Source organism: Neophocaena asiaeorientalis, unplaced genomic scaffold (assembly GCF_003031525.2).
Source record: "Neophocaena asiaeorientalis asiaeorientalis breed wild unplaced genomic scaffold, Neophocaena_asiaeorientalis_V1.1 scaffold46, whole genome shotgun sequence".
NCBI lineage: Eukaryota > Metazoa > Chordata > Mammalia > Artiodactyla > Phocoenidae > Neophocaena > Neophocaena asiaeorientalis.
The window spans coordinates 2,966,512-2,985,162 of NW_020175393.1; the positions used below are offsets into that span (position 1 = coordinate 2,966,512).

The 18,651-nt window shown below is 48.7% G+C and overlaps 1 protein-coding gene across 3 annotated transcripts in view; it reads left to right on the forward strand.

Annotated features, from left to right (window-relative positions):
- The window catches only part of SCUBE3 (signal peptide, CUB domain and EGF like domain containing 3), a 37,297-nt gene extending 24,419 nt beyond the window's left edge, over window positions 1–12,878 (forward strand). For 2 of the 3 annotated variants that reach the window (XM_024766299.1, XM_024766300.1), the window contains 15 exons: window positions 358–480; window positions 977–1,093; window positions 1,610–1,735; window positions 2,031–2,147; window positions 2,284–2,388; window positions 2,661–2,777; window positions 3,114–3,272; window positions 3,536–3,751; window positions 4,112–4,273; window positions 4,480–4,647; window positions 5,156–5,317; window positions 5,756–5,953; window positions 6,643–6,795; window positions 6,918–6,997; window positions 8,824–9,762. In XM_024766299.1, the coding sequence (XP_024622067.1) occupies window positions 358–480; window positions 977–1,093; window positions 1,610–1,735; window positions 2,031–2,147; window positions 2,284–2,388; window positions 2,661–2,777; window positions 3,114–3,272; window positions 3,536–3,751; window positions 4,112–4,273; window positions 4,480–4,647; window positions 5,156–5,317; window positions 5,756–5,953; window positions 6,643–6,795; window positions 6,918–6,997; window positions 8,824–8,973 (2,153 nt within the window). In that variant the 3' untranslated portion in view covers window positions 8,974–9,762. Of the gene's footprint in view, window positions 1–357; window positions 481–976; window positions 1,094–1,609; window positions 1,736–2,030; window positions 2,148–2,283; window positions 2,389–2,660; window positions 2,778–3,113; window positions 3,273–3,535; window positions 3,752–4,111; window positions 4,274–4,479; window positions 4,648–5,155; window positions 5,318–5,755; window positions 5,954–6,642; window positions 6,796–6,917; window positions 6,998–8,823 lie in introns of all 3 variants that reach the window. The other variant, XM_024766301.1, reaches the window with a different exon arrangement.
- The last annotated feature ends 5,773 nt before the right edge of the window (window positions 12,879–18,651 follow it).

Consider the following 18,651-nt stretch of genomic DNA (forward strand, 5'->3'; position numbering starts at 1 on the left):
AGGATAAACCCTGTCCACCAGCTTTCTTGGGAGGGGCTGTCAGTGGCAGAGTGAGGGGCATGGACTAGCCCCCTGTAAGTCAGGTGCCCACCTACTTCTAGGCAATTACCTGAGGGCCTGACACTGGTTCCCATCTTTCCCCTTCTAAGAAGACTCAGTCTCAGGAAACAAGGTTGTTACTAATGGCCACAGATACCCTGAACGGGGGAGAAACAGAGACGGGAGAGAGAAAGAGGCAGGACCAGGGCTCTCCTTGATTCTCCCTGTCTCTGTGAGGGAGGGAGGGATCTTGTCTCCCTATTTGTCCCCAGCCTTCAGTATTACTCTGATTCTCTCTCCTTTGCCCTGCCTCCCCAGACATAGATGAGTGCCGCTTGAACAATGGGGGCTGTGACCACATTTGCCGCAACACAGTGGGCAGCTTCGAATGCAGCTGCAAGAAGGGCTATAAGCTTCTCATCAATGAGAGGAACTGCCAGGGTGAGCAGACTTGGGCCAAGGGCAAAGCCTTTGGAGAGTTTCTCGGGGTAGGAGAGCTTCAAAGAGGCCAGAGGCCCAGAGCCTGAGAAGCTCAAAGGACACTGTGGAGAGTCTCCATAGGTAGTGTTGTGCTGTGAATTAGCAAATGTGCTCCTTCCTCTGGGCAAACCAGCTCTACGCTGGGGCACGTGGCTCGGCAAGAAGTGAGGGATGGATTTCACCCCAGTTCATATCCTTGGCAGGATCTGACCACATGTGGTGGCCCTGATCCATAGGCACCAGACCTCAAGAGTTCCTGACTCCAAATGGAGCGGGCTTAGGGGGTGGGTAGGCGTTGCTGAATTGCTGATCTTAGGGCTGGGCCAGAGGTAGGAACTCTTTTCAGTTTAAGGGAGAGAGCCAAGGCCCCTCCCTGGGGCCCTTCACCTGAGCACGAGTCACAGGGTCGTCATGTGCCTCAAGACAGACTCAGCGGCTTGAAACCTTGCCCTTCCAGATATAGACGAGTGTTCCTTTGATCGGACCTGTGACCACATATGTGTCAACACACCGGGGAGCTTCCAGTGCCTCTGCCATCACGGCTACCTACTGTATGGTGTCACCCACTGTGGGGGTAAGTCAGCAAATCTGGACCCTCAGCCACCCAGCCCCTCTCAACTCCTCACCCTTCAATTGAACGAGCCCCTGAGTTGGCTGGTGGCTGTGGGCAATCCCCAGGTGCATGTGCCATGTCTGCATTCATCATGATGAAGTGGGAGAGATTAAGACAACTGAGAGATTAGAGTATCAGGAAACAGCATCCTGTTTCCGAAACTTCTGTCTCCCATCCCCATCACTGCCTCCTGACTCCCATCCTTAGCTTCCAAATTACAGCCCCACTGGTAGGTAGGAGTGGAAGGCTTTAAAAAGCTTGTTAGCTTGGTCCCTTCTCAATCCTTCTTTTGACTGGGAACAGAGATTAGGGAAGGAGGTCCTAGGTTTGAGCTCTTCTCGGGCCGAGAATCATCTCAGAGTGCCTGGAACTCTAACCAAAGGTCCTCACTCACTGCCCACTCTCTGGCTCCTACTTCCCCCCACCCACCACCCACCCCCTTATTGTTTGTCTGTGCCTCCCTCCTCCCTCGCCCAGATGTGGATGAGTGCAGTATCAACCGGGGAGGTTGCCGCTTTGGCTGCATCAACACTCCTGGCAGCTACCAGTGTACCTGCCCAGCAGGCCAGGGCCGGCTGCACTGGAACGGGAAGGATTGCACAGGTGGGCAGCGCCCTCTGCTGGCTGAGTCTTGAACTGCAGTTTCAGGGTGGGGGGTAGTTGGGGTCCTGGGAAATGTGGAGTTCCATACTGAGGAAGGTATGAGGTAGTAGGAGATGGAGAATGTAGCCATTTGAGATGTGAAGTTCCTGGTAAATAATCCCTTCATTCATCTCCGTGTACAGTTGCAGTTCTACATGTAGCTAATTCTCTTCCTCCTAATTACTTGACTGACGGACTGACAGAGAGGGCGGGAGAGGAAGACCCTCTCCTCCTCAGGCTTCTCTCTACTTCCTAGAGCCAGTAAAGTGTCACAGTAGTCCTGGTGCCTCGAAAGCCATGATCAGCTGCAGTCGGTCTGGGAAGAAGGACACCTGTGCCCTGAGCTGCCCCTCCCGGGCCCGGTTTTTGCCAGGTACAGGGAGGAGGTTGCTGGAGGGCTGGCAGGGGGGAAGGCTGGCTGTTTAGGCAGCTCCTCTGGTCCCCTTGGATTCCTCCAGCCAGTGGGGGTCAGGGGGCAGGTCAGAGCTGTGACAGCCCCCTTCTCTCAGAGTCTGAGAATGGCTTCACCGTGAGCTGTGGCATCCCCAGCCCCAGGGCTGCTCCAGGCCGAGCTGGCCACACTGGGAACAGCACAAACTCCAACCACTGCCATGGTGAGCACCAGCCCAGAGGCCTTGTTCCATGCTACTCCCTGGCTTATTAACCCCTATTTCTCTTCCTTATTAATCCTCCTGGCCTTACTTTTTCCTGGATCCCCTTCTTTCCTCTGTAATTCTCCAGCCCTGCTGGAGAACAGCCAATGCCCTTGGCTTTCGTAGTCCCTCTCCTCCAGCCAAGCCGCTGGCCCCAGCTTCCCAACATCCTCTATAGCAGCCCCCACCCTCAAGGGACCCCCAGGCTGTGCTGAGCTCTGCCATCCCTCTAGAGGCTGCAGTGCTGACGGTTAAACAGCGGGCTTCCTTCAAGATCAAAGATGCCAAATGCCGTTTGCACCTGAGAAACAAAGGCAAAACGGAGGAGGCCAGCAGAATCCTGGGGCCAGGTCTGGACTGGGGACCCCACTCCAATGGGCTATCTGGCCACCAAACCCTTCCCGCCCCTCAGCTCTTCTGCTTAGTGGGATCTCCAAAAACCCACTGACACCCTGAATTCTGGACAGAACAGGGGAAGAAACAGTTGTAGGCATAGGGTCCAAGGAAGTCCTAGGATATCCCCCCCACCAACTGATTAGTATCTTAGACTACAAGAGAATTGAGATAGTTATAGTCAGAGATCTAGTGAGATCTGTCTGAGTTGGGGTGGAAAAGTGAGAGCTGGGAGTAAGAACATTCCCTGTCTCCAGGGGGTGCCCCTGAGGTTGACAAGGCCTCTCCCCCAGGTGGTGCCCCCTGCTCTGACTGCCAGGTCACCTTCATCCACCTCAAGTGTGACTCCTCTCGGAAGGGCAAGGGCCGGCGGGCCCGGACCCCTCCAGGCAAGGAAGTCACTCGGCTCACCCTGGAACTGGAGGCAGAAGTCAGAGCCGAAGAAACCACAGGTGGGACTTGGGACACCGTTGGGAGGAGGGTGGAAAGGGGAGGGCAGAGATGGGCAAACAGCAGTGAAGGAAGGGGCAGAGCCTGTATTAAGGGCAGACCCTGCCTAAGGCCAAGCCCAGGAGCCAGTCCCTCTCACCACGACCCTCCTAGCTCCTAGCTTTGCTTCCTTGCCCTCCTGCTCACAGGGAGGAGGGACTCTTTCTTTCTCTTCCTTCTCTTTCTTTCTCTTCCTTCTCTGACTCATAACACCATACCCCACCAGCTGGCTGCGGGCTGCCCTGCCTCCGACAGCGGATGGAACGGCGGCTGAAAGGGTCCCTGAAGATGCTTAGAAAGTCCATCAACCAGGACCGCTTCCTACTGCGCCTGGCAGGCCTTGATTATGAGCTGGCCCACAAACCAGGCCCAGTAGCTGGGGAGCGAGCGGAACCAGTGGAGGCCTGTAGGCCCGGGCAGCACCGCTCTGGGGCCAAGTGTGGTAAGGGAGCTTGCTGGGGGACAGGGGAGTGGGGGAGTAGGGAAGGCTCAGCTTGGGTCTGGTTCAGAGCAGGACACTTTACGGCCTCGGTTGCATCTCTCAAATTGTGAGGCAGCCAAGACACTCCTGCCCATCATCACCCCCTCCTTGGTCCCAGGCTGAAATCTAGAGGGACATCATGTCGGGCCACCAACCCTCCTGCACATGGCTTTGGCCCCTAATCCTCCCAAGCAGGATTCTGTCTGTTCCCGGACAAAGAGATTCTCCTTGAATCTGGGGGGAGAGGGAAGGGGAGTCCCAGACCTGGGTGGTGGGAAATAGGTGGGGGGTGGGTGGCTAGCGCGGCCGACTCTCCCTCAGTCAGCTGCCCGCAGGGAACGTATTACCACGGCCAGACGGAGCAGTGTGTACCATGCCCGGCGGGCACCTTCCAGGAGAGAGAAGGGCAGCTCTCCTGCGACCTTTGCCCTGGGAGTGATGCCCACGGGCCTCTCGGAGCCACCAACGTCACCACGTGTGCAGGTGCCAGGGGAACAAACAATACAGAGTGGGGTAGGGTGGGCACTGGGACGCCCATGGGCATGGGATTTCCCAAGGCAGGCCCAGGCCCCAGGCCACTCTCCTAGTCAACATCCTGTTTGTGTGTGCCTCTGTCCCCTGAGACTGGGTGACCCCGTGGGGATGACCAGGAACATCCCCATCAGAGTTGGGCCCTCGGTTTACTGCAGGTCAGTGCTCACCTGGCCAACACTCTGTAGATGGCTTCAAGCCCTGCCAGCCATGTCCACGTGGCACCTACCAACCTGAAGCGGGACGGACCCTGTGCTTCCCGTGTGGTGGGAGCCTCACCACCAAGCACGAGGGAGCCGCCTCCTTCCAAGACTGTGACACTAAAGGTGAGTGGGCTACTCCCCCCGGTATAGGACCCCAACCCCAGCTACTTCCAAAAAACTCTCCAAGTCCCCAGAGTAGACCCAAGTATGTTGCCCTACCATCTTCCCCAAACCGGGAAAGGCCCAGCTGCATGACCAACCCCCGCATCCTACTCATAGGACCCGTCCTGACCCTCCACCAGTCCCAAGCGTGGGAAGTGGGGAATAGCTAACAGTTCTACTTACCCCTCTGCTTTGGAAAGCTGGTGTCACCTTCCCCTCTATACAACAAATGAGTTTCTGTACAGGTTTGCGACTGTGCTCAGTGCCTTGAAAGAACAGGATTGGTGCTGTAGCCAACCACTCTGTCAAGTTCGTTTTTGCCTGAGCTTAAATTCTGGCCTGACTAGGGAAGGTTGGGACTCTAGAAGGAACTCTGATGTCTTCATTCATTCTCTATGACGAATGTGTCCTGCCCCAGAACTCCCGCTTGCCTGCCATCTTAACTCCTACCCTTCCCCCTTGCCTGCAGTCCAGTGCTCCCCTGGGCACTACTACAACACCAGCATCCATCGCTGTATCCGCTGTGCCATGGGCTCCTATCAGCCCGACTTCCGTCAGAACTTCTGCACCCGCTGTCCAGGAAACACAAGCACTGACTTTGATGGCTCCACCAGTGTGGCCCAGTGCAAGAGTATGTGTCAGGCCAGGCTGTGGAAGAAGGGGTGGAGAGGCCTGGGAGCAGTGGGCATGGGAAGAAGCCGGAGGTGGGCAGGGAGTAAACCAACAGGGAGCAGGGCTGGGCAGTGGATGGGCAGGAAAGTCCCACCCTCCATCTCTCCCCAACCCACTCAACCTCAAGACGGGTTGCTGGGCTGGGCCCTGTAGCACCCTCTCCCTGGAGAGGAGGGAGGCAGGTAGTGGGGAGGCAGGGACAGGTAAAGTGAGATTAGAAGGTACTAAAAGGGCAGGAAGGAAGGGAGACCCAGAACTTGGAGAAGAGATGATGACTAAGAAGGAGGCTTCCTACGTGTATCTGATTTCCACTTCAGAACTCTTCAATTTCCCCAACCTATTTCCCCACTGACTTCCCTTCTCTTTCTTGCTTTGTCCACCGGGGCTTGGCCTACAGATCGTCAGTGTGGTGGGGAGCTGGGTGAGTTCACTGGCTATATCGAGTCTCCCAACTACCCAGGCAACTACCCAGCCGGCGTGGAGTGCGTCTGGAACATCAACCCCCCACCCAAGCGCAAGATTCTTATCGTGGTACCCGAGATCTTCCTGCCATCTGAAGACGAGTGTGGGGACGTCCTCGTCATGAGAAAGAACTGTGGGTGGCTGCAGAGTTGGGCCAGGGAAGGGCAGTCCAAATCTGGTTGGGAGGGAGAGAGAGAGAAAAAAATTGGTGCTGGAAGAATTGGGGCAATGATGAGGGAGGCCTCGGAGCAAAGGAAAACAGCAATGAATGCCACATGTTCGGTGGAGAGCAGAGTTAAGAAAGCCAGCTTTGGGAGCAGAATTCCAATAGTCTTACATGTGTCACTTTCCTATTCTAGTATTTTTTTTATTTAGTTATTTTTTTTTTTTGCGGTACGCGGGCCTCTCACTGTTGTGGCCTTTCCCGTTGTGGAGCACAGGCTCCAGACGCGCAGGCCCAGCGGCCATGGTTCACGGGCCCAGCCGCTCCGTGGCATGTGGGATCCTCCCGGACCAGGGCAGGAACCCGTGTCCCCCGCATTGGCAGGCGGACTCTCAACCACTGCGCCACCAGGGAAGCCCATATTCTAGTATTTTTACTGTTCCATTCACTTAAATGTCAAATTTCTTACACTGTGTGACTGCCTGGATGTCAAAGAGGAATTGTGGAACAAGCCCAGGGCATTGAGAGAGAATATGTGTATGCTGGAGGGTAGGGGAGCTACATACATGAGGGAGGGCCTCTGTCAGCATGATTCCTCACTCTAGGAGGACTTGGAGAGCTTGCCCTGCTCTCTCCTGACCTGCTGCTTGCCTTCCCAGCCTCCCCATCCTCCATTACCACCTATGAGACCTGCCAGACCTACGAGCGCCCCATCGCCTTCACAGCCCGCTCCAGGAAGCTCTGGATCAACTTCAAGACAAGTGAGGCCAACAGCGCCCGTGGCTTCCAGATTCCCTATGTTACCTATGATGGTGAGCAAGGGCAGAAGAGCCAGGGAAGTGGGTGAGAAAGGGGAGGCTCATGGGTCTTGGAGGGAGCAAGGAAGCAGGAGGAGTTCCCACCCCTGAGCCCCTCTCCTTCGCTGACCTTGCAGAGGACTATGAACAGCTGGTTGAAGACATTGTGCGAGACGGCCGGCTCTATGCATCTGAAAACCACCAGGAGATTTTAAAGGTGAGTCAATATGAACAGTAATGATGGCCAGTGTTTAATGAGCACGTAGCAATGTGCAGGCAATATGCTAAGTGCTTACTTGAATATTCTCATTTGATTTACACAATAGCTCTATGAACTAGGTACTTTCATCATTCCCACTTTACCGATGAGAAAACTGAGGCACAGAGAGTTAGAGCACTTGCCCAGTGGTAAAGCTGGGATTTGAGCCCAAGCCCATCTGACTGCAGTGTCACTCACACTGTCTTACACTCTGGGTGAAGAGGAAGGGAGGATGAGGAGATGAAATGTCCTTGACCTCTTCCACCAAGACATATACAGAAAATGTGGTTTAGAAAGATGCTTTTGCATAAGTCCCTGCCTTCCCTTACTCCCTCCTCAGTTCCCACAGAAAAACAGCAGATCTAGTACAGTGTTTCTCAGAGTTAATTCAGTATAGACCACTTTTAAAGGAAAAGGAATGTTTCCAACATTGAAGGATGGTCTGGATACCTAGGTCTGTGGATCCCAGTTTGAGAAAATCTTACTAAAGAAACTATATAGTCCTAGTCACAGTATTATCCTTCATAAATTATCCATGCAAAAAAGTTATCTTTATGATAAATAAAATAATTTTTGTATTATTATCAAAATGAGACACAATGACAAAAATCTAGAATTTGCAGACTGCAAAGAGTATAATTTCAGCAATGCTTTTCAAAAATTTTTAGAGCATCTGACTCCTTATATCAGATGTGCTGTGGAACTCCCAATGCATAAAGTAGAGGCACCATTTTGATTAAAGTGGAGATGAGAGGCTGGAAGCTCCACCCCTTGTTTTAAAAATCTGCTGATGCAATGGAAAGAACACTAGCCTAGAAGCCAGAAGAGCTGAGTCCTAATGCACAGTGCTTGGCACCCAGTAGGCTCTCCACACATCATGTTGCTGTTTCAGACAGCGTGATCAGGGAAGGCCTCTGAGGAGAAGAGACCTGAAGGAGGTGAAAGGCTACCCATTAGAAGATCAGGAGAGGAGCATTCCAAGCTCAGGAGCATGGGAGCCGTGTGGCATGTTCAAGAACCTTGAGGCCAGTGCAGCTCAGCAGAGTAAGGAAGAGTCAAGACGGGGATAGAGGAGAGACAGCAGGGCACAGATCACATTCAGCCTATGGGCCATGAAAGGGATTCAGCTTTACTGAGTGATAAAAGAAACCAGACTCAAGAGGGAGGGGATATGGGGATATATGTGTACATATAGCTGATTCATTTTGCTGTACAGCAGAAACTAACACAGCATTGTAAAGCAATTATATACTCCAATAAAGATATAAAAGATAAATTAAAAAAACAAACAAACCAGAGAAGTGTTTAGAAAAGAAGAAGGACGTGATCTAATTAAAAACCAAAAAAGTCATTCTGGCTGCTGTGGGGGAGAACAGTCTGTAGAAGGACAAGGGTAGGTAGAAGCATGGAGACCAGTCAGGAGGCCATTGCCAAGTGAGAGATGATGGTGGCTTGGACAGGGTGGTAGCTCTGGAGACAGTGAGAAGTGGTCTGACCCTGGATATATTTTAAAGGTAGAATCAACAGGATTTGCTGTGGTTGTGAGCAAGAGGGAGGGGTCAAGGATGGCTCCAAGGACTGGGACTGAGCGATGGAAGGATGGAGCTGCCACTGACTGAGTTGTAGAATTCCAAAGGAGCAACAGATGGGGGGATGGGAATCCAGAGTTCACTTCTGGATATGCCTATTAGACATCAAGAGGGGCTGCTGCTGAGTGGAGGCTGGTGGTCCTCTCTCCCGCCACTGACACTGATGCTGACATTGCTACCTGCCATCCTCTGCAGGACAAGAAGCTCATTAAGGCCTTCTTCGAGGTGCTGGCCCACCCGCAGAACTACTTCAAGTACACAGAGAAGCACAAGGAGATGCTGCCCAAATCCTTCATCAAGCTGCTCCGCTCCAAAGTTTCCAGCTTCCTGAGGCCCTATAAATAGTGCCGCTAGGCCCAAGACCCAGGTTTTGAAGCCCCCAGACTCTTTAGCCCTCAGAGCCGGCAGCCCCCACCCTCAGATGAGGGACTCTCTCCGATCTCTCTTTTTGGAGAAAAAAAAATCTCCATATAGACCAAGCACTCTCCCTTTCCATTCCTCTAGCTTCCTTTCCTTGTCTCTTTCTGCCTCGCTCTTTCTCTTTACTCATTTCCTATATGCTCCCTGGAAAAGCCATTCAGTGCTGGCTCTATTCTCCCGAGGGGTGAAGGAACAGTATCCTGCTCCCCTCCCCAGCCACACTGCCCATTTTACCAGCTCACACCCCTGACCCCATCAGCTTGGAAGGGTGCTAGAGGCCCACGAAGGAAGCGGGTCTAGTGGGGAATGGGGAGGGGGAAGAGGGGCTTCTGCCGTTATAGGTTGTGCCTTGCTAGACAGGAGCCAAAATGTCCCCTGGCTGTGCCCCCCAGGAATATTCTAACAGCCCAGGGTTCTGCCAAAGAAGCCTTTGACTTACAGGCTTAATGCCAGCACTCGTCCTCTGGGACACGTGGTTTGAGCCCTGGACTGCCCACACAGCCAGCTTTCCTGTCTACACAGCTCCTCTCCTTCTTCGCTCACAACTGCCTGGGGTCCAATTCATGAGGGCTTACAAAAGGCCCACACCACTGGCTGGTGGACACCAGCTGAATGAGGAAGAGCAGCAGGAATTACCACGTTGAATAGGCGGCTGCTGCTCCCCAAGAGAAAGACTTTATCTCTGCAGGACAGAAACCAGGTTTTAAAGCATCGGCAAAAAAAGAAAACGGAAAAAAAAAGAAAATGTGTCCTCTAAAGGACTAGACTACAGAACAATTGGAAGCCAGCCTCAAACACTAATCCCTTTTCTTACTTGTCTTCCCTGGCCCAGCCATTCCCTCACTCCCACCTGAGTGCTCCCTGGGGGAGCCCTACTCCCCTTGCTAAGTATTGTCCTTAAAGAAACATGGCTGCTGACCAAAAGCCAGCTTGGGCCTTGCCCCCAGAGTTGTCTTCCCTTGTAGTCCCAGATGGCTTGTGGGCCCCACCAAAGAGGACCCCGCTCTGCAGCCAGCCCAGAGCCACCTACCTCTGGCCCCAGGCCGTGGGCAGCAAGAGGAATGTGTGCACTTGGCGAGCCTTCTGCCATCCTGTCCACATCTAATAAGTGCAATCGTTTTGAGTCTTTCTGTGTTGACTAGAGGGAGGGGTTTTTGTTTTCTGGTTTTGTTTTTTGTTTTTGTTTCTTTTTCCTCTATTAGAACAACCCTATTTATAGCTGCCTAAGAGAGAAGAGTGTATGTTTGGAGTGGAAGAAAAAGGTTTTGAATCTCATGAGCCTTGAGCGCTGGAGCATCTGATCTGTCTCTACTCCCCCAGCAGAGGCACCTGATATGTAGGATATGTAATTCTGGGGACTTGATGGAGCGGGAAGAAGAGGGACCTGTGTTTGCTAAACCAATCCCACCATCCCTGTGCCTCCATGAATTCAGCATGGACCTCAAGACTGTAGAGGCCGATGGAATTGGCTAGTGATTCTCCACCCCAAGTAGGGAAAACCTCCATCGTTTCCCTGCTTTCATCCAGCTTTCCCCTGATGTGCACATGGAAGAAGACCAGGACAAACCCCCTGGGGATAGGCCGACTCAGGGCCCTGAGGCCAGAGACAAGGCTGTGGGAGCCAAGAATAGGACAGTTATCCAGGCATGGAGTTGTTTGCCTGACGTTGGCCATTCTGCCTACCCCTGTTTGCCATTTCCTCTTGGAGCTGACTTCAAGCCTAGCTTCCTCAACTACTGCTTTTCAAAAGGAAGAAGAATCAAGTCCATGCCCAAGTCCAGATCCTGCACATACTCCACCTTCAATCCACTGCTGTCTATAAAATTATTTTCCATTTGCTCCTTCTAGTTCCCCCAAAGCTGTAGCCCTATTCAATCAAAGGATAACCGTTGACTCCTAGGGCTCACTTCTAATGACTGCCTCAGGCTATTGCTCCCCAAGGAGGCTCAACACTAAATAAAGGAGCCGGACACCCCCCCAATCAGTAGCATTCACCAATTGAAACAGCCTTAGGCAGTAGGTAACCAATGTCACAACTAGATCCCCTGACATCCATTAGCCAACACCATGGCCCTTGGGGATAGAGTGTCTGGCTGCCTTTGTCTCTCTGGGTCAAAGAAGGCTCTGCTGTAGAGATACAAAACAGCTGCTTCCAAGCAGGGGAATGGTCATTTAATAGAAGTATCCACACTTCCCAGGAGATGCCATGCAAACTGCTTTAATCAACTTTGACCATTCTCATTCTCCACCAGAAGCTAGGATAACTTTCTGATTCCTCTCTCCCTACCATTTTGCATCTCTCTCAGAAAGCCAAACAGTCAGAGTGCTTCCCAGTTCATGCCTTCAGGGTCTGACTTCTTGCTCTCCATTCCTTTCCTGTCACCCTCATACACACACATTAAACGCACTTCCTCTAACCATTAATTCCATGATTTCCGGGGCTTGCACATTATTTCCACAGTATGGAAAGTAGAGACCACCAAGCTTCTTAACTAATGTCAAGACAGATCTTGGAGAGCAGGTGAAGACCTGCTAATGTCCACCAAGTTTAATTTAGGTCGTCCAAGTTGGGAGTTAAGAACCCAGGCAAAGCTGCTCCTAAACCTGCAGAGGAAGCTGGCCCAGGGGCATCAAACTAAGGGTTAGTGGATTGAGGAGTCAACATTCAGGGACTCTCTAGGCCTTTACAGGTCAGACAGAAAAAGAGGCTTTTACCACTGTAGGGAACCCTTCATGAACTAGCCAAGAGGCCTCTCTGCAGGATGAGGTATTCGTAGGGCCGCAGTACTGCGAGGCCTCATTTTTCTTAGTACAAAACCTGCCCTGATCTGAGTCTGGGAATGGTAAGCCATTCCTGCAAGGGCTGCAAGCGCCAAGTGATGCATATCAGAAAGGCACTTATGTCTTCAGCAACGTGGCAATCTCTTTTTACTTCTCTGCCTCTGTCTTTCTGTATTATTGGGCCAGGCCCATTCCCTAAACCTTAGAGAACAAAGTCAGGACAAAACTGACCAGAGCCTGGACTTGAACTGCCCTGCCCCAGGCCTACAAATTCCCAGAGGTTGACATTGAGCAGTGACTGCTCAGACTCTGCCAGGATTGGATTAATTTGAGGTGGTGGAGGCTCAGATTTATTGCTGAAAGTTCAGTAGTACGGTCCTGGTCTTTAGCCCTAATGAAAGTTTTCATATCCAAGAAGTTTTCTCCATATGCATGTTTGAGGTGACTCTGGAGATTAGGGGGCCATATCTCAAATGTTAGAAAATATTATAGAGCGTTCAGACTTCTGTATTTGCTGCTTAACCTCAATATAACAGGCTCAAACTAGAGGAAGGGAGACAAAGTATAACTGACCACAAGCAGAAAATAATGTTAACCTGCTTGGCTTCTCTCCTAAGCACTGTAAGAGAAAAGTGGAAGCCAACAACACAAGGATACCTTTAAATTTGACTTGTCTCAAAGGTAGCACACTCTGTCCTTGGGCCATTACTTGGACTAGGAGCCCTCTACAAAAATATATGATAAGAGGGAATATAACCCCCAGTTCTTTTATCAGCTTATCTAGACAACACAGATTGTAACAGTTTGGACAAACCAAAAACTTTATTCTTCTGTGTGAGTCGAACTTAAGTTTCAGAGAATAACCATTACCACGTGGGAGGCTTTTTTTTTTTAATGCAAAAGAAATCTCAAAATATTGTATTTATATCTACCTTCCACCGCTGCCGATATAGTAAGCGTCTCCTACACAACAATAAATGATGCAGTTCATAGAATATTTTGCACTTGGGGGAAAAAATGTATCTGAACTTGTAAAAAGAAATGTTTGGATTTTGTATTGTCTTTTTTTATTATTATTATTAAAATACTAAATGAAACTTCTCAGCCTGGCATCTTTTCCTCTCTCAATGGCTTACCCTAGAGCTGGAAAAAAGCTCTGAGGAGACAGTGTCTTCTTGCTTCCAGATAGGACTTACCCCAATTTTTCATTTATCCATCTTATTCCTAATGATTTTAGAATTTGAAAAGGCTTGTCTGTTTTAAAAAGCAGTATCAAGAATTATCCCGAGTGGGGGAAATTTGGGGTATTGTTGCTTATCATAGTACAGTCCCCAAAATCTAGCCAGGCCACAGGTGGTTAAGATACTTCCCTAGTAAAGATGTCCCATCTCTAGCAAAGTACCAGCACTGAGATTCGCCAACGTTGTTCTTTTTATGCAGTGCCTTCTTGGCCGCCAAACAGAATTCTGAAATGGAGATCATTCAGCCACTACCACCATTACTGTACAGGTCTCGGGAATGCAACCTCTAACCCCTTATAAATGAACAGTAGCCATTTCTAGGCTCAGAGATGATAGATAAAACTTAATTGTTGTAATTACATAATTCCCTGACGTGACATTTTATTGGATTTAATAGCTACATGATATAGCCCTTTAAGTGGAACAAGGAAAAATCTACCTGATCAAAACATATGTTGGGTTGGCCTACCAGAATCCTGAACTTCCCCATCAGCATCTATAAAGGAGACAGGTGCATTCTATTCCACAATTGCTGAGCTCCTGTTACGTGCCAGGCATCGCGCATCAGGCCATCACAGCTTGATAGCAGTAGCCATGCTCAAGATCCGCACTCCTCATGTGAGACTGATTACAACTGACCTTTCTACATAGATTTCCCAGCAGGAGAGGGAATCCAGTCAACTTGGTGATTATGAGTATAAATTAATTCACTGGCATTCTATTTCATACATTAACTTCCTGTGAGTTTGATTCAGTGTGACAAAATATGAACACCTTTGTGTGGACTGACAAAAATCACATTTCTAGAACTGCAAAGCTGAGGACCATATCCAGGACCATGGTGAGTGACTATACCAACTTGGGGCCATCTTCTCTGACTTCTCTCCTAACCCTCTTCTATTCCAAAAACACCAAGTCTTCCTCCTTCTTTCTAGGACACTTGCAATTATGTCCCAGAATAATGTAGAGTCAGGGCTAGTGGAGTATGGGTCTGTCTATATCAAGCAGTCTTTAAAGTGAGGTACGTGAAGACTTTCCAAGGAATTCTTCCTAAAGGTATGTGAAGACTTTCCAAGGGGGGTACCTGTGCAGGGAAATCAATCTGAGGAGAGTTGTTTTTTTTTTAAGTTTTAAAAAAATTTTATTTTATTTATTTATTTTTGGCTGCATTGGGTCTTCATTGTTGCGCACAGGCTTTCTCTAGTTGCGGCGAGCGGGGGCTACTCTTCATTGCAGTGCGCGGGCTTCTCATTGCGGTGGCTTCTCTTGTTGTGGAGCACGGGCTCTAGGCGCGCAGGCTTCAGTAGTTGTGGCACATGGGCTCAGTAGCTGTGGCTCACGGGCTCTAGAACGCAGGCTCAATAGTTGTGGCACAGGGGCTTAGCTGCTCTGCAGCATGGGGGATCTTCCCAGACCACGGCTTGAACCCGTGTCCCCTGCATTGGCAGGCGGATTCTTAACCACTGCACCACCAGGGAAGCCCTGAGGAGAGTTTTAAGGGAATACATTTCCAGATCCTCAACTTCCATAAGAATTCTTCCCTAAAACTCATCTGTTTGAGAGCCAGCCAGCATATTCATGCACTCTCCATTCTACCTCCTCTATCACCATAATCCTTGTCCTACTTTACAAAAGAAAGGCATATCCCTCACCTACATTGAATCCTGATGCATGGCCTAGGGTGTAAAAACCTGGGGAGTAGAAGGAAGGGGTCGTTTTTTCCCTTCATAACAAAATATTCCCATTACAATCAATCTTCTTGTTTCATCTTATAAAATGTTTCCTATTTTCTACCTCCTGCTAGCAAAAAATGAAATTGTTAGCTGCTCAAACCATTATTTCCTAACAAAAAAACTTTCTTTTTTATTAAATACATAAGAAAAAGTTTGATCATGAAGTCTAAGAAAATTATTGGAGTTCTTTCTCTTTTTTTGTTACACAATTGTTACTTAGCTCTTCCCAAAAGCCAAACATGAGTTCAACACAAGCAGAAACCGGTATTTGCCAAGGGACTAACATGCCTTCTACCCTACTTTTCACTTAATAAATTAATGTATTCAGCTATACATTATATGGCATTATTCCAAATTATACAATGAGAAATAGTACCATCTTGTTTTTACAATTTTTATAATATTAATATTAGATCTACATAATTTTAATCATGACTGACTTTAGTAATCTATTTTATAAGCTACAGTTAATCATTTATTTCCCAGTGATTTTATAATATTCTTTAAAAGTGAATATTAATATATTTATTTTTTAAAATAAATTTATTTTATTTAGTTATTTTTGGCTGCGTTGGGTCTTCGTTGCTGCACGTGGGCTTCCTCTAGCTGCGGCGAGTGGGGGCTACTCTTCATTTCGTTGCTGCACGTGGGCTTTTTCTAGATGCTGCGAGTGGGGGCTACTCTTCATTGCGGTGCACGGACCTCTCATTGCGGTGGTTTCTCTTGTTGCCGAGCACAGACTCTAGGCACGCAGGCTCAGTAGTTGTGGCGTGCGGGCTTAGTTGCTCTGTGGCATGTGAGATCTTCCCGGACCAGGACTTGAACCTGTGTCCCCTGCACTGGCAGGCAGATTCTTAACCACTGCACCATCAGGGAAGTCCCTTAGTGTACTTATTTAAATTGAAGAATAAAGTCAGACTTTTTCCTGACAGAAAGTAAGTCTGATGTGAAATGAAGACTGGCTTTGCTAATTCCACAAATGGCAGGTGTCTTCCATATGGAAGTGAATCTGCATGTCAATATTTTAACAGAAAGATACTGAAAACATGTAATGATGAAAGAATTTTATTTAAAAAATTGTGTTGGCAAAGAAGTACGAAAATCAGTTATCTGATTAACTAGGTGCCTCTGAGTGAAAAGGTGACAGATAATTTAATAATTATTTTCATAAGACTGAAACATACTCAAATGACTAACAAATCCTTCTGCAAGATCAGTGGTTTCCAATTCTTTGCTTTTAATAAAGTAAAGGAGAACTCTATTTGATAGTACTTGATAACAGTATTTGGTAATAGGACACTTTGCGATTGTTGGCATGTAATTTAGAAGTAGTTCAAAGACTTGAGGGATATCGTTTTAACAGATTTCTTCCTTTCCCAATTACTATGTAAACGTTTCTCAACGCTTATGTCTATAAAAATAAAAAACAGGTAGAGAATTGGTGTGGTACCTTATCTCCTTCCACCATTAGGTAATATTAGTCTGTGAATACCTGAACTAATTGAGGAGAAACACCCTATTTCTCATTGAGATGCGTTTTCAATAAAATTGTACTTTTTAGGTTTCACAAGTTATAAAAATGTGTAATATAGTGATGTTGCTTAATAAATCGTTGTACTAGTGATAACCGTAATGACAATTTGATTCATAAGAAAATTTTCAACAAAGCCTATGGTCACAAGCAATAAGCTTAAATATATACTCGATTTTGTTGCAAAGAAGGTGATAGTGATCAGTAAAAGACTTTAAAGCATACAAATATACTAATTAGGATAAAGTTCTATAGGGGCAGTGAATGGAATTAGGAATTCAGTAAGAAAGGGAACCATCTAAAATTTCTTGTTCATATATTTTTAAATGGATGTTGGCAGACATCAAATATTTAGGGTATTTGGAGTCCACTAGATACAATTAAGAATGATGTAATGGTTTTAGTTTAAAACGTCAACATTTGCAGTAAGTCAGAAATTATATCTTCTACAAGTATTTAAATTTATGATGGAAAATTTAGGTATCAACTTAGAAATGAACAAGGGGGTACACAGTACTTTAAAATTCTTATATGGAATCCATTTTTTAAAATGTCTGAAGACCACCAGCCTATACGGTATATTGTGGGGATGGGGTTCAAAGGCAGAACAGAAGTTACTAGAAATGATCTTCAATCCTCCACTCCAAAGTATCTTCCTCCCCAGTTTTCCTGAGTACCTGAAATTACCCATCATCAGAATCTTAATACTTCAAATTCAGACACTAGTTTCCCAGTTTTTGTTGTGTAATGGGAGAGGTGATTAGCCAATCAAATTAGGATCTGCAAGGAATGTGAGAAAGGACAAATGTATTTTTTATTATGGAAAAAGGTGGTGCGGGGGGGGGGCGGGGGGACAAACTAGGACAACCTGAGTTCTAGCCCCTGCTCTATGTCTAACCAGAAGTTTATGCTACAGGACAAGCTACTATGTTCTCTCTTTGTATCTAGGTAAAATAACTTGCCAAACTTCCACCAAAAAGGAACAGAAAGAGGGCACCTTAAAGGTCAGGCTGTTTATTTCTATACCTGGAGATGTAGAAAGGATTAATTATAATATATATAACCATAAGAATGGGCCATCGGAACTTCCCTGGAGGTCAAGTGCCTAAGACTCTGCACTTCCACTGCAGGGGGCGCAGGTTCGATCCCTGGTCGGAACTAGGATCCCCCATGCCCTGCAGCGCGGCCAAAAAAAAGAGAAAAAGAATGGGCCAACAATTGTCACTTACTGCCCCCCTAAACTGAGAACCTGATGAGAATTGGAGCCCCAGTCCCACCTCTGGAATTGTGCCAAAAGCAGTAAGACGCGGAACAGAGAATGTCTAAAATTGAAATGGAGGCTTTGTGGTTAAGCTCTTTAGACAAGGGAGGAAAGGAACCACCAATGGCATCTCTAGCTACCATGGGCCCCAAACACAGTACTTTGTAAATGTTTCCAGTTTATTGGCATACTTCCTTTAAAAAATTTTTTTAGTTAATTTTGGGGGGTGGGGAGAGAGGAGACAAAAGAAAGGACTTAAAGTCTAAAAGGGCAGAGAGGGAGAAAAGTTTCTCACCTCATTCCTCCAGTCACCCCAATTCCTCTCCTAAGAGGCAACGTTTACCAGTTCCTCATCTAACGTCTCTATTTTTAATTTTTTACCAAAAGCTCACTCTCTTTTACTTTTCCCCTAGGTGTCTGAAAATTCCCCAAGCACAGCCCCTCCCTAGTGAGAGGGGGAAACTGTAAAAGGGCTTGGCTTTGTTCACCCCGAAAGGAGCCTACATGGGGGAGCAGCTGGTTTTGAGGCTAGGGGTGGGGCTGGCGGGGGAATGAGAGAACCGAAGAGCACCCTCAGGACGCCTTCCCTAAAGAGGCCAGTCCCTCACGGCTCCTCGACGTCGTCTTTTTCAATAAGGAGCTAGTAATACCCGCGTGGCTCATAGATCGTAGGCACTGCCAGCGGACTGCGCACAGTAAAGCGCCTTGGAACCGTGAGGCACAGGGGGCTCTGAGCCGCGAGGAGAGGGTCCGTGACCCGGTGCGGAGAGTGGCAGCCGCGAGAACGGCCTCCCTCACAATCTGCCCCTTCGGTCCTCCCCCCATCCAAAAGCGCACCTTCTCACCCGCAGGCGGCCGACGGGCTCCTCCCGCCTCCCGCCTCAGGTGGACCGAATCCCTCGGAAGGACAGGTGGCGGCTCCTCATTGCTATAGAGACGACCCGGCTCGCGAGCCGCGCCCAGTCCCTGACCGGGGCGTCGTGACGTCATCACGCCCTCCCCGGGCGCTCGGCCTCGCGGGCTGCGCGTCACCCCGGCCGGGGGGCGGGGCGGGGC